The following is a 15,822-nucleotide window of genomic DNA, read 5'->3' on the forward strand; positions in this document are numbered from 1 at the left end:
CCCCAGACCATGACACTTCCACCACCATGCTTGACTGTAGGCAAGATACACTTGTCTTTGTACTCCTCACCTGGTTGCTGCCACCAGGGCAGTCTTTAATGTTGATTGGGTCCTGGGCAAACATTTTCTTGGGGCCCCCCAACCACTCTTAGACATATAACAAATAGCAGTAAGACTCAAAATCAGTTTACTGTAGCAGATCAGGCAGCAATTGGTTGCCAGAGGATACAGCATATTATTACCGATCACTGACTGGTTGTTAGAGGTTACAACACATAATTTCTGCTTCCTCATTCATTGCTAGAGGTTACTGTACATCATTACTGCTCACTGAGAAACATACAACAGGAATGACCAGAGACTGGAAATCTAGTACAGGAGATGACCAGAGACTGCAGATCTAGTACAGGAGATGACCAGAAACTGCAAATCTAATATAGGAGATAACCTGAGACTGCGGATCTAATACAGGAGATTACCAGAGACTGCGGATCTAATACAGGAGATGACCAGAGACTGCAAATCTAATACAGGAGATGACCAGAGACTGCGGATCTAGAGCAGGAGATAACCAGAGACTGCAAATCTAATACAGGAGATGACCAGAGACTGCAAATCTAATACAGGAGATGACCAAAGACTGCGGATCTAGTGCAGGAGATGACCAGAGACTGCGAATCTAATACAGGTGATCACCAGCAACTGCAAATCTAGTACAGGAGATAACCAGAGACTGAGGATCTAATACAGGAGATGACCAGAGACTGCGGATCTAATACAGGAGATGACCAGAGACTGCGGATCTAATACAGGAGATGACCAGAGACTGCGGATCTAATACAGGAGATGACCAGAGACTGCGGATCTAATACAGGAGATAACCAGAGACTGCAGATCTAATACAGGCGATGACCAGAGACTGAGGATCTAATACAGGAGATGACTAGAGACTGCGGATCTAATACAGGAGATGACCAAAGACTGCGGATCTAGTGCAGGAGATGACCAGAGACTGTGGATCTAATACAGGAGATGACCAGAGACTGCGGATCTAGTACAGGAGATGACCAGAGACTGCGGATCTAATACAGGAGATGACCAGAGACTGCGGATCTAATACAGGAGATGACCAGAGACTGCGGATCTAGTACAGGAGATGACCAGAGACTGAAGATCTAATACATGAGATGACCAGAGACTGCGGATCTAACACAGGACATGACCATAGACTGCGGATCTATTACAGGAGATGACCAGAGACTGCGGATCTAATACAGGAGATGACCAGAGACTGCGAATCTAATACAGGAGATGACCAGAGACTGCGGATCTAGTACAGGAGATGACCAGAGACTGCGGATCTAGTACAGGAGATGACCAGAGACTGTGGATCTAATACAGGAGATGACCAGAGACTGCAGATCTAATACAGGAGATGACCAGAGACTGCGGATCTAATACAGGAGATGACCAGTGACTGCGGATCTAATACAGGAGATGACCAGAGACTGCGGATCTAATACAGGAGATGACCAGAGACTGCGGATCTAATACAGGAGATGACCAGAGACTGCGGATTTAATACAAGAGATGACCAGAGACTGCAGATCTAATACAGGAGATGACCAGAGACTGCGGATCTAGTACAGGAGATGATCAGAGTACAGGTGGTGATAAACTAAGTAACCATTTTAAAATTTTACATAGCAGTGTACAGCTATACTGTTCATAAACAACAGGTCATGGTTAGGATAACAGTCAACAAGCAGTCTATGGGGAGAATGACCTACCTAGCCAGCCAGGCTCACCACCCTCTCTCATTGATTCAGGGACAGGGCCCTCAGGGGTCCAGGTGTGGGGCCCTCAGGGGTCCAGGTGCGGGGCCCTCAGGGGTCCAGAGACAGAGCTTGCAAAGGTCTGGGGGCGGGACTCACAAAGGTCTGGGGGCAGGACTCAAACAGGTCCGGAGGCGGGGCTCTCATCTCTTCTACTCCGATGTCAGCTCCGAACCTCCGTGAATACAGGCTGCAGGGGGCATGGTCAGAGCGGCAGTGGAGCTCCCGGCCCCACCCTCGCCCTGCTGGCAGGGGAATACAGCGATGAATTTCTGCACTCGGCGGGGGTTATCATGGCATGGTTGGGACCCCAATTTGCGGGCAGCGTGGATACAAGGGACAGCTGCTTTGGCGGGCCCCCCGACAATGACAGGGCCCAGGGCAGCTGCCCCTTTTGCCCTGCGTTAAAGATGGCCCTGGCTGCCACACACGCTTGACACCATCTGAACCAAATAAGTTTATCTTGATCTCATCAGACCACAGGACATGGTTCCAGTAATCCATGTCCTTAGTCTGATTGTCTTCAGCAAACTGTTTGCAGGCTTTCTTGTGCATTATCTTTAGAAGAGGCTTCCTTCTGGTAAGACAGCCATGTAGACCAATTTGATGTAGTGTGCAGGATATGGTCTGAGCACTGACAGGCTGACCCCTCACCCCTTCAACCTCTGCAGCAATGCTGGTAGCACCCATGCGTCTATTTCCCAAAGACAACCTCTGGATATGATGCTGAGCACATGCACTCAATTTCTTTGGTCGACCATGGCGAGGCCTGTTCTGAGTGGAACCTGTCCTGTTAAACCACTGTATGGTCTTGGCCACCGTGCTGCAGCTCAGTTTCAGGGTCTTGGCCATCTTCTTATTGCCTAGGTCATCTTTATGTAAAACAACAACTCTTTTTTTATTTTCAAATCCTCAGAGAGTTCTTTGCCATGAGGTGCCATGTTGAACATTCCAGTGACCAGTATGAGAGAGTGAGAGCGATAACACCAAATTTAACACACCTGCTATATACACACAGCGGGTAAAATAAGTATTGAACACGTCACCATTTTCCTAGGTAAATATATTTCTATAGGTGCTATTGACATGAATTTTTCACCATATGTCAGTAACAACCCATGCAATCCATACATACAAAGAAATCAAAACAAATACGTTCAGAAATTAAGTTATTATATTATTATTATATGTTATTATAAGGCATTATATTTCCAGCTAACTCATTTTAATCTCTGCCTACAAACTGCTTATGTCAGATGAATAAAAAAACATGATCAAAAGAGAAAATATTTTATTTGGTTTAAATTAAACATGTTAAGAAACTGTTAAAATTGGTACAATCTTTATAAAAACACTTCTGACTTATAATAACCTACATTTTATTATATTTAAACGTAGATGGTTCCTTCCTTACAAGAACTAATCATGTAAGGGAATCTAATAAATAGAGAATATTATGACTATACTTGGTCCAGGGAATTGTCCCCTTCTTGGGGTTTAAGAGTTTAGATGGAATGCATTTCCTGGTCTTAACTGGCAGTAAGATACTTCTCATATCAGTATTATTTTATAAAGTGTACTAACCAAATTATTTTATATCCACCCAGTGTAGTATAACATGTGAAAACAACAGCTTTGCTTAAAACATTTTGATAAATAAATGCAGTTAAATTGGTCATATACATTGAGATTTAGATGATAATAGTAAAGAGAGATATTTCCATACACAAATCTGCTGCCTTTGACAGTTGTGGTTGGCTAATATTTACATACTTAATGTAGTAGTGGCCCCCAACCTCCCTACCAGTCTTATACTAACCTTTACCTGACACAGAGAAGTATCAGCTACACAACTTGTTGATGCCACCAGCCACTTGTCAAAATCTTTCCAGCCAAGCCTGTACATACTCTATATGATCAATGCTCTAGTGAAGTTTAAAATCAGTTTCGATAGACTTGGCCTTTAAAGTGGTTCTAAAGGCTGAAGGTTTTTTTTACCTTCATGCATTCAATGCATGAAGGTAAAAAACCTTCAGTGTGCAGCTCCCCCTCTTATACTCATCTGAGCCCGATCCAGTGATGTGCACAAGAGCAGAAGCACTCCAAGGTCTCTGCCTCCTCATTGGCTGAGACACAGCAGGGGGAGCCATTGGCTCCCCCTGCTGTCAATCACAGCCAGTAAGAAGAGAGCGGGGGCGGGGCCGAACCACACTCTGAAGGTCTCATAGACACACAGAGGCAGCTCAGGAGCGAGCACACACGAGTGTCCCCCAAAGCAAGCAGCTTGCTATGGGGGCACTCAGCAGTGAGGAGTGGCCAGGAGTGTTTGTGGGGTACCCAAGAAAAGGAGGGCTGCTCTGTGCAAAACCATTGCAAAGAGCAGGTAAGTATGACATGTTTGTTATTTTTAAAAAATTGAACCTTTACAAACACTTGAAATTTACTTGAAATTTTAAGACCATGGCATTAAATATCCAATACTAGATATTCACTTTGCTTGCCAACTTTGGTACTGCAAAGAAGGTGTTCATGACATTTCAGATCATAATCCACTGCTGCCTTTTCCATCCATTACTTGCTGATTTTAGTTGCTTTAGAGGTGTTATACAAATCATTTTTATTCCTGCCCTATACCTCTACTGAGAATGTTGTAGGATAGCGGAACAGAGATATGCGTTTTCTTTTTGCCTCTTATTAGTCTAAAATAGGTAGAGTGGACTTCTTATGTGGAAATACGTTTATTTCCATACCTTTGTGCTAGCACTAATAGGTATCTCAGATGCAAACCTAGATGATTAATTATACTCTTTATTCACTAGTGAATCTGGAAACTGTCTGTGCAGACACCACTCGGAAAATGTAATATTAAACATTACAGATGGGTCTGCCGCATGGGTAACATTTGTGGTGCTCTGCCAAAGTTCACAATAATTATGGTTCCTGTTCATATGAGAGATTTTCACAAAACTAGCTGAAACAGCAGCTTATTGTCAAAATTAATACAGTAACAAAAATAAATGTATTTATATCTTTTATGTATTAATTATTCTCAATTGTACTTGAATAAAACATAAAAAAAATTAACAAAACCCATTTATCCAAAATTCATACTAATTTGTAAAAATAATTACCATTGAAAGTTCTAGTATCAAAGTAAAAAATACACTTTTCTAGTTGTACAACAATATCATATATGTTCTTAATTTTGAAATCCTTTGCAATATTGACACACCTAAAGAACATATATTACTTTTGAAATGTACATAAATAAAATCATAAATATGTATCATAGAGAGTCCAGACTCCCCAGTGTGTTCTTGATTTTTCTTGGAGGAGCGGTTAGTGAGCAACTTCAAGATTTGCAAACCAAGTGTTGCTTTTGTTATTTTACAAAGTGTACAATACTCACGTTTATTTATCTTTACAAAAAAAATGCTCAATTATTCACAGTTAAATTGTTCTATACAAAATCTATCTGCTCTACACATACTTTACAACAATCAAAGTTCATCCCGTGATGATGCATCAAGTGTTGCCTGTGGTGACAATGCTTCGGTGTTCTGAGCATCAGTATGTATTTCACCTTGTTGCCTTGTTTTTCCTGAATATCTTCTGTCCCAGTCTGTTGATACCGTTTCATTGTCCCATATAGTGGATGTTTCTGTGTCACTAAAGTACCCTACCTGACCTGTGTAATGAGTAGGGTAGAGAAGCAATGGTTCAGCGGAGAAGGCCTTCAAGTCCCGTGGATGATAAAACTCCATGTATGTATCTCTAAAAACACAAGAGTGGATCAAATTAACCTATGCAGAAACACACAAATTAAAAGACACCTAAAAATAACATTGTGCAGACACATTTGTGTTTTGAGTACGTATTTAGGCATCCAAATGCAGTCAAATAGTTTATGTAATTTTAGCTGACTAAATTTTGACATCAGTTGATGAAAAAATACATTTACATATACAGTTACATTTTAAAATAGTTAACATGTTTATTGTATAGATGTTTCAGTGGTGTGCTAGCCATCTTTCTCAAGGCATGTGTAGGCATTCAATGCCTTCTACTGTCAGCTGCTAGTATAACATTGCAATGTAAAATTATGTATGTCACTTCCTGACTTGGGGGTTGTTGGGAAAAGATCTTGAGAGGAGGAAGCAGAGAGGCAGAAGGTCTGAGGCCAAATGTCCTGTCCATGCTACTAATTCCAGATCAAAAGAGACAATTATTGCCAGATAACTAGGACGGCGTTTCTAGACTGGTTGGGTAACAGCTGGGGGTCTCTTTGCCACAGCAGATCTTGTCTTTAGGTCTTTGACACAAAGATGGATGCTGCAAACTCCTCATGGGCCCCTGCTACAGGACCTTGCTGCAACATTCACCTGGCGTTATCTCTATAAATAACTAAGTATCTCAGGGTATATGTGCACAATTCCACCAGGACTCCTATCAGACCCTTTGCTGATAATATCTGCTTGTACATTGAATGTAGGTATGGTAATTATTGTTTTCTTATAAAAAAACTTATATTGTTTCTATACTGGTCTGTATCTATATTCTTATGGTTATTGTTATATGCTGGTTGCAGTAGTTCTTCTGCCTTCAATTACTTTGATTACATTACTGGATCATTTACCAAGAAGGCCCTTTTGCTTGGTGGAGGCACTGCCAACTTTATTACCAATCCTATTCTTCCACTTAGCAAAGGTTTTGGTTCTATTATTTACCTACAGGTTTAGTGCAATATCCTGTTTGGGATTGCCATTTCTCATAACCCTCTTCATCAAGATAGGGCTTTAAGAGTGTCTTGAGAGAGTCAGCCAGCTCGCCATCGAAATGCTGATATGCTGATATTGTAAAAATACCATACAGCAGGGAGAGGGTCCATTTCTTGTAGCTTTAAAGGTGAAAATCACAAATCCAAGTTTGAAGGATTCTTTGAAATTGTACATGGTGATTAGTGATGAGCTGAACAGACCCGTGTTCAGTGTGGTGAACACTCAGCATAGGCCATCGAAGTTAAGTTCGGAATTCGAACCTAACTGAAATCCATAGTAGACGAATGTTCCATTTTAGTAATGGTCATTTTCTAAGGTCAAGTCAAACAATTTTAAAGTTCAATATTGAGAGGCCATTTTAGAGCAGCTCGCAGGAAAAAATGTAATTCCTTTACAACACGCTTGGGGGATTCCTTAACACTGTAAGTGGAATTACAACTCATCATGATTCTTGGGGACAACACCATATTCTGGCATCACAAAAATTGCCTGTATAGTCATTTGCTTTACATTTACATAATTGTTTAGCTCACATTAAGCAGCACCCAATATGATTTATTTCCACCCCAAAATACATTCCTAGTAGGTAGTTTTTGCCAAAGCAACAGATTTTTGTGTAGCAATAATAATTAAGTGTTAAATGCAGCAGAGGCATTACAGCCAAAAACTGTATATAATTAAAAAAAATCTAAAGCTGTCAACATCATATAAGTTACCAAACAGGAGCAAAACAAACCACAATCCACAAACCCACATTGCAGAGCTGGGGCAGTTGGTATGCCAAACAAAAAATGCCCAGTCACCCATTTGGCTGTGAATGATATATTGCGCCCCTGCCCATACTTGCTGAACAACATGTCTGTGGTCATGTGGACTTTACTGCTGACCTCATGGTTCAGCGATGTGGAAACATTGCCTTCCACATGATGGCGAAGCCCAGTGATGGCAAAGAAATGGTGACAAGGAAGTTGCCACTGTGGTACAGCACAGGCCGAAATTCCCAAAAGAGGGCAGAATCAACCGGCTGGAAAGGCTGGAGTTGTAAAGCCAGTGAATTGGTCAAACTGGCATTTAGGTGCTGGGCATAGGGGTGGCTAGGGATGGGTTTTATTTTTCACTCTAGCAGCTGTAAAATGTGACTGCTCAATGCTACAGATTATTAGGTGGGGTTAGCAAAATCAGAGCAAGGTTGCAGCCTACACTCCTACTCTGCATGGTCCCATGCAGACCCTCTTCCCTGCTGGCGGAACCTTAGGGTTGACCTATGACACCTCTTGATATACCATCATCTCTATCCCTGGAAGACACTGAGAGTGAATCATGTGTAGTGTGTGTAGAGTTGGAAAGGGAAGAGCTAGAAAGAGGGTGAGGAGGAGTGTGGCCCTTTTCCTGATGACTAGCATTCTGGTGCTGTTCTCCACGAGCTGTGTGCTGAGAGGTCTTTTTCTTTTTTTTTAAAGATATTTTTTATTAGTTTTATGACAAACAGACGAACCAAAAAAAAAAAGAGAAAAAACAAAACAAAACAATATGCTTTACAAAAACAAAAACAAAACTTGGCAATCATGGGTACACAACATCAAATACTAGGCTCGTGCATTTGGGAGACTTATGATAATACATTGCTTAAGCATCATACATTCATATGTAGAATACAAACAAGGTGTTGGTTACTTAGCACCAGTAAAATTCTATATATACAGTATATAGAGTGGTACGACCTACAAACAACCTGCAATTTATTTCTATTGTGAGGGAAGGGTCAGGGGGCTAGCCAGCCACCTGTCCCATATTTCGTGGAATGTTTTGCTTTGTTTCCGAAGTTCAAAGGTAATTTTGTACATTGGGATGGCATCGTTGGGGTTAAAGTCAGTCATTAGGGCAGCGTAATAAGTAGATATAAGTTTGGTAGGATCAGGTTGTCTCAGCAGTTTCTCTAGTGGTAGTAGGTTAGTTGGGTCATCTAAGGAGCCGAACTGTGCTCTGATAGCATGTCTGAGCTGATAGTAGTAAAACAGGTATGAGTGCGGCAAGTCAAAGTCAAGTCTGAGCTGATGGAAGGATTTAAAGCCTTGTGCAGTGTATAGGTGACAAAGGTATTTCATCCCTTTGGAGTACCAACGTTTAGGGTCAGATAAAGAGTATAGGTCCTGCAAGGTGGGGTTGAACCATAGAGGGTTATTTGGGGATACCGACCATGTGTGCCGTGTTATTTTGGTGGTGATGTAGTTGAACAATGAAAGGGATGTGGCCAGTATGGAGGTGCCGGGGCAGGACTTTGCCCCTATAAACAATATTGTGAAGGGTTTCCATGGAGGACGCAATAGCCCCCTCAGTGGTAGTACATGCATTTGCTGCTATCGGTTGTAGCCAGTCATGGTTATGCACCAGGTAAGATGCTAGGTAGTATAGAAAGAAGTTTGAGAATGCCAATCCAGTCAGGTGTGTCCGTAACCTTAGTGTCTCAAGCGTCACTCTGGGGGATCTGCCATTCCACAGGAACGTTGTACAGATTGTGTCTATACATTTGAAAATAGATTTAGGTATTTTGCATGGGGAGTTGACCAAGATGTATAGCAGTCTTGGTAAATAGATCGTTTTGAGGGTATTTGCCCTCCCCATGAAATCCAGGGGCAGGTCCATCCACTGTTTAGTTTGCTCCTTTAACTGAGTTAGTAGTGGGTCTAAGTTATTGACAATGTAAGTGGACAGAGGTGTCTACACCAGAACCCTTAGATACCTAAAGGAGGACACCACCTGCAGATTAGAGTCTGGGTGAATATGAGAAGTTGCGTCTGGGTCCAAGGGGAAAGGGCTGGATTTGTCCCAATTGACCCTGAATCCAGAGTAGTCTCCAAATGTATTGATCTCGGATAACAATGTTAGGAGTGACACATCGGTGTCCGCCAGGTACACCAACGTGTCATCCGCATAGAGCGAGATTCATTCCTCAATGGTGGCAATGTGAAGACCTTTTATAGATGGAGAGGAGCGGATACGTACCGCTAGCGGCTCCATGGCCATGGCAAAGAGGAGGGAGGACAGCGGACACCCCTGTCTTGTGCCCCTATTGATTGAGAAGGACTCAGTGACTGTAGAGTTAACCTGAATACGGAAGCATAGAGTAGTTTTATCCACGCCACCATTCTGGGGCCAAAGCCAAACATTTTCAACACCTGGAAGAGGTACAGCCATTCCACACTGTTGAACGCTTTACATGTATCTAGGGATACTATGGCCCTTGTAGGAGGACAGCCGTGTGGGTATCGCAGATTATGGAATAGTCTGCGGATATTCAATCTGGTGGACCTTCCAGGTATAAATCCCCTCTGGTCACTGTGTACCAGGGTTGTCACTACAGTGTTTAAACGATTTGCCAAACTTTGGCCAGGATCTTAACATCCACATTTATGAGTGATATCGGGCGGTATGATTTGCATTGAAGTATGTCCTTGCGGGGTTTTAGTAAAAATATAATCAAGGCTTCTCGCATAGTAGGGGAAGGACTCCTATATCTAAAGCCTTGTTGTATGTGTGTAAAAGAAATGGGGATAGTATGTCTTTAAATTGTGTGTACCATTCAGTTGGATAGCCATCCAAACCGGAAGTTTTATGAGCAGGCATTTGTGAGATAGCTACTGCAATTTCTTCAACTGAGATAGGTGCCTCTAGCTCATCTTTCTGTTCAGTCGTGAGGGTGGGGAGAGGTATGTCGGCTAAGTATTCAGTAAGTTGGGCTTCGTTGTAGTTAGCTCTGGAGGTATATAGGTCTTTGTAGAAATTTAAAAAGGTTCCCATGATGTCCACAGGGGTGTCGCTAATTTGGCCCTGTGTGGTAAGTATACGCGGAATGGATATGGGGGGGTGATCAGGTCTGCCAAGAGACGTCCAGCTTTGTTACCGTGCTCAAATGATTTTTGAGTAGCATGTAACATGCGTTTCTGCGTAAGGTCTAACAGATATAGTTCATACTCCCTGCGTCTCTGTAGCCACTCGACTCTTGCGTGGAGGGTCGATTTAGAGGCGTAAACAGATTCTGCTTGTACCATGGCAGTTTCCAGTTCCCCTGTAAGTTGCCTATTGTTTTTCTGTATGACTCCCGTGATGGATATAAAGGTGCCCCTCAATTTGGACTTAAATGCTTCCCATTCCATGGAGGGGTCTACTGTTTCCAAGTTGTCCTTCCAATAGCCCGTAATACCCTTTCTGCACACTCCCTGCACCACCTCATCCTCTAACCAGTAAGAGTTCAGACGCCAGATAGCAGGGCCTGAACCTGGGAGGAGAGTGAGGTCCACAGAGAGAGTAGCGTGGTCCGAGACTCCTCTGGGTAGATACGAGACTGCAGTGACAACGGGAAGGGTATCCGCCGTGGTAAATGCCATGTCAATCCGGGACATGGTGTGGAAGGAATCCGAGTGGCAAGAATACTGGCTCACATACGGATGCTTCCAGCGCCATATCTCTGTAGGATCATATACCTGCATCTAATTCAGAAGGGAGGGAAAAGATCTACCACACCTCCCAAGCAGTCCATGGCTGGGTCTAATAGGGCATTAAAGTCCCCTATATAAAGTATCGGTCCAGGGGGTCTAGTCAGCAGCTTAAGTGACAATTTAGATAGTACCGCCACCAAAAATGGGGGAGGAATACAAACGTTCACAAGAGTAAACATCACAGAGGAAATTTCAAGGTTCGTATAATAAATCTCCCCTCTGGGTCTGTGGTTAGATACCCCCCTGGAATAGTTTGTGTGGGTAGAGTGATAAGATTTTTCCAGCCATGGACGCCCAAGGGTTCTCACTTTAGTGCCGGTGAGGTGAGTTTCATTCCTCTAGTGTTCCATGACACTATCTTCAAGGGCTTTGCCATTCTAAGTCATACATCATATTACATTCACATAGAAATGTAAATGACTTCACACTTAATACCTGGTAGGCTGTGACACTCTGAGCATATCTAAACATATCTTCAAGATACTGAATATAACTGCCTCTGAAGCTGCACGAGCTATCAGTTAATAAACCAGAAAAAAAAACATAAACTGTCCTGCGCAGTACCCGTAGAAGATGCAAATAAAATCTAAAATGAGAGTGTCCCAAAAAAGAGAAAAAAAAGAGCGAAAAAACCTTTGCCCCCCTCCCCGCTCGGCCAACCCCAACATAGGGAGCCTTGGATCCCTGAACTGAAGAAACCTGAAGGGCCCCCTTTAAACTGGGGGAGAACTGTCCTGTGGCCTCGCCACCAACTGATGTGGGGTGGTAGTGGAATCCAGGCTGACCCCCGAGCGGTTCTGCATATGGGGGATGTAGCATAGTTCAATAGTAGATGGAACAAATTGCATAGTTAAATGCCAGTAGCCTGTATAGGGGGACTCAGATCTGACGATAGGAAGGAGGTCTGGTCTGTAAGGGTGAATGATGACAGGATAACAGTTCACAGTTCTGCTGTAGAGGGGGTGGAATATACTTATGGAAAACCAAAACGGTCCGATGGGCATACTGGAGGAACTCCCATGTGTAGGGAGAAAGGTGTCTCCACATTCAGCTCAGGGCAAGTGTAGATGGGAATTGTAGGGGTTAGAGCCTCAGTCTGTAAACTGCTCTGTGTCTTGGTGGAACTCCATATCGGTCATTGAGCCATGCCATGGCCTTCTTGGGGTTGGTGTAGAATTGCACCTTGCCATCATGAATGATGCGCAGCTTTGCAGGGAAAAGCATGGCATAGGAGAGGCCCTCTGTGCGTAATCGAGCCTTTACTGCTGCGAAGTTGATGCGCTGCCTCTGGACATCCGCTGAAAAGTCAGGGTATACTGAAGTGGTATTGCCATTGTATTTTAAGGGGCCTTTCTCCCTGGCGAGGCGAAGGATGGCAACCTTGTCTTGGAGGTTGAGGAGCCAGGCAATAATGGAGCGGGGTGGAACTCCAGTGGGTGGGGGGCGCGGAGGGGTGCGATGTGCCCACTCAATCACATGGGAAAAGGATGGTGCGTCAGACCCAAAAATTTCCCTTACCCAGTTATAGAGGAACTTTTCAGGGCGAGGACTCTCTGCGCGTTCAGGGAATCCCACGAATCACGGGTTGTTCCTTCGGGAACGATTTTCCAGGTCATCAATTTTGGCGCGAAGGGCCGCCATTTCCCCTGTATGATCCCTTACTGTGGCAGATAGGGGATGGACAACATCCTCAAGGGAGCTGATGTGTTCCTCGGCTTCCCCTGCCCTATCCCTTAAGTTTTGTACGTCTTGCTTCAGGAGAGAAAAGTCCATGCATACTGACGCTATCTGAGCAATGAGGGAGGCTTTACATTCATGAATAGCAAGTATAATGGAGGCTAGGGTAAGTTCAGTGGAGGGGGAGCCTGGAGCTATCTTTACTGTCCATGTGGAGGCTCTGGGACTGCAGTGGGTCAGGTTGTGTGTCTCTAGTAGCAGGGGCAAAGTCACTCACCATTGCAGCCTGTTGTTGGTGGAAAGCAGAGACCGTCATGCTGCTCTGCCTGTGTCCCAGAGCCATCTTGCCTTTGGTGCCTGGCCACCTGTTCCGCCATCGAAACTGTCAAGGGGGCCTGTATTTTACCATGGGTGCCAGCCTGGATTGTTCCCACAGCCCTGGGGAACAATTTAAGACCTTTCTGTAGCAAATCGGGCTCAGGATGACTGCAGGATGCTCGGAAGCTGTAGCTGTGGCTTTACACTTCTGCTCTCTCTGCCATCTGGACACCCCCCCCCCCCCCCGAGGTCAGATGTCTCTTCATACACATGGTACCCAAATGACTGATGTGTTACCATGATTGATACAATAAAGGCCCACACAGGTGAGCTCTGGGGAGCAGACTGAGGAACCACAGTGCCCTGCACCTGTGGAGCTCTGCCATCAAGTGGACTGGGGTGGCTTTTCTCTCTACTGCTCTGCAAGCTGTCTCTAAATGACATCCTGCCTTACTGGGGTTGTGCCTCTCCCTCACTTTCCTCCTCTGCTCAGTACAACAAACCTAATTTGTTCCAGCCACATGCAGTATAGCCTTTTGATATACATTAAGTGTCAGCAATTTCCCTTATGATTTGGTACAGTATTTAAATTAGTTTGTGTTTGTAAATGATTTCCAACTGGCTTTATATACAACAAATTGTGCTGTTTTGGCTATATTAGGCAATAATTTTATTATGAATTTTAGGCATTTCCAAAGTGTTGCTCATTAATTGGTCCCAGACTGTTGTCAGACTGGTTCATAGAGGTTTATATTTTGATACTTAACTGAAACATGTCAGGTCCTTTGTGATTAGTGATGAAGTTCAGGTTTGCCAATACCATAGGTTCGCAACAAATCCTGTGGTTCTACATTTTCAGCCCTAGCATGTTTTTAAAAACAAATTTTTAAAACATAAAGCTATCACAGTTAGATGGGTCTAAAAGGGAGAAGGTTGAAAGAGCCAACCTCCTCAAAATAAAAGGGGAGCTTAGAGAAGACATATTGTCAGTGTACCGGAAGCTGCTGTTGGTGGAAGGGATAGAGAGGCCTGCTAAATTGCATAGGTTGAGATTTGTTTCTTATTTATCACCAATACATATACCCATGGCAGTCACTGGCATCAGATTTAATTTGTTGGATAATAGCCTTTTAGCTCTACAACTGGCCAGAGTTGAATAACAATAACAAGTCACCCCTCTCTCCTTAGACTTTAATGGGGTTCACTCAAACTTTGAGCAAGATTTACAATACCAAGCCAGGGTATTCATTGTTGCAGCTGGTTTATGAGAACACAGAGGGGGTTATTTACGAAAGGTAAATCCACTTTGCACTTCAAGTGCACTTGGAAGTGCGGTCGCTGTAGATCTGAGGGGAAGATCTGAAATGAGGGGAAGCTCTGCTGATTTTATCATCCAATCATGTGCAAGCTAAAATGCTGTTTTTCTTTTTCTTTCATGTCCCCCTCAGATCTACAGCGACTGAACTTCCAAGTGCACTATCAGTGCACTTACAAGTGCACTTGCAGTGCACTTGTAGTGCAAAGTGGAGTTGCCTTTCGTAAATAACCCCCATTGTGTCATCCAATTGCTAGTTCTGGTTTTGCAAACTTGGAATACAGATCACCTGAGTGATTGTTAGCACTTTTGCTGCACATAACGTGCATGGGCTTTCCTGTATTTTGGAGCATCGACTCTTTATGCACTGTGAATATTAGGTAACTGAGTATAACATATACAAATACAAAGAGTATATTTCTAAGCTAGATATAAGTTCCGTGCACAATTTACTTTGGAAGTGCTAAAAAAACAAACAGCAATATTGTATCAATAGGTTTTTATGCAATGGTAACAAAGATAGATGATGGGTGGTGTGATGAAGTCAAACAGCAGAAACTGTATAGACTGCTATAATGTTTAATATGGCATATAATAATGCCATTATATTGATCAGCGCTGATTCCTTGTGTGAAGGGGATTATATGATTATATTTATATACTACAACAAATTATTTTTTAACAAACACTAACTTGTGTAAAGGGTGTTTTATAGTCATATTTATATAACCTGTTTTTACGTAAAAAGAAAATCACCTTAAGCAATTGATTTAAAAAAAAAGTACAGAGTGCTGAAAAAAGTCAGCTTCCACTTGGAATGCTTTCAGTTCTTCAGCCCTCCAGGATAGAGCACTGCTCATGTGATTAGTGCCAGAGGGTAAAATTGCAAGCATTCCAAAACAGAAAGCATTTTAGCATTCTCTATGCCCTTTAAACATCACTCATGTTTTTTTTTAAATATGTTTGTGAGAGTTTTGGTCCACCATAAATAATGGTTTTACTTACACTGGATGCTTGTTATACATCACTGGAAGAAACTCGTCCACCGGCAGCATTTTGTTCAACGGTTCTGCAGCAACAAGTTTCCGAGCTCCTTGCTGGGAGATGGCATATGCCAGTGTCCAGTATGAATAATCAGCTTCAACTAAATTCATTACATTGGGAACAGCTTTCTCAGGGCGTTGCACTTGCATTCTTTTCCTGCCAATGTAGCTTTAAAAATCAAAAACAAATATACATTAAAACAATTACTAAAATTGCTACTTATATGGCATCTGGGATATTCTCTTACTTAGTTCCATATACATATACCTTAGATACTTTCTTGCCTGTCTGATGAAATTAAATTAACATCTAAACTATACTAGGCATGTTTATTGAATCCAGTCCTTCTGCAAAATCAG

At 42.9% G+C, this 15,822-nt stretch overlaps 1 protein-coding gene across 1 annotated transcript in view; it reads right to left on the reverse strand.

Annotated features, from left to right (window-relative positions):
- Positions 1–3,109: 3,109 nt before the first annotated feature.
- Positions 3,110–15,822, reverse strand: part of COLGALT2 (collagen beta(1-O)galactosyltransferase 2) — a 171,499-nt gene continuing 158,786 nt past the window's right edge. The window contains exons 11-12 of the mRNA XM_073592872.1: positions 15,425–15,631; positions 3,110–5,609 (exon numbers count right to left, since the gene is read on the reverse strand). Coding sequence (XP_073448973.1) covers positions 5,336–5,609; positions 15,425–15,631 — 481 coding nt within the window. The 3' untranslated portion in view covers positions 3,110–5,335. The remainder of the gene's footprint in view (positions 5,610–15,424; positions 15,632–15,822) is intronic.

This window comes from Aquarana catesbeiana, linkage group LG07 (assembly GCF_042186555.1).
Source record: "Aquarana catesbeiana isolate 2022-GZ linkage group LG07, ASM4218655v1, whole genome shotgun sequence".
Taxonomy (NCBI): domain Eukaryota; kingdom Metazoa; phylum Chordata; class Amphibia; order Anura; family Ranidae; genus Aquarana; species Aquarana catesbeiana.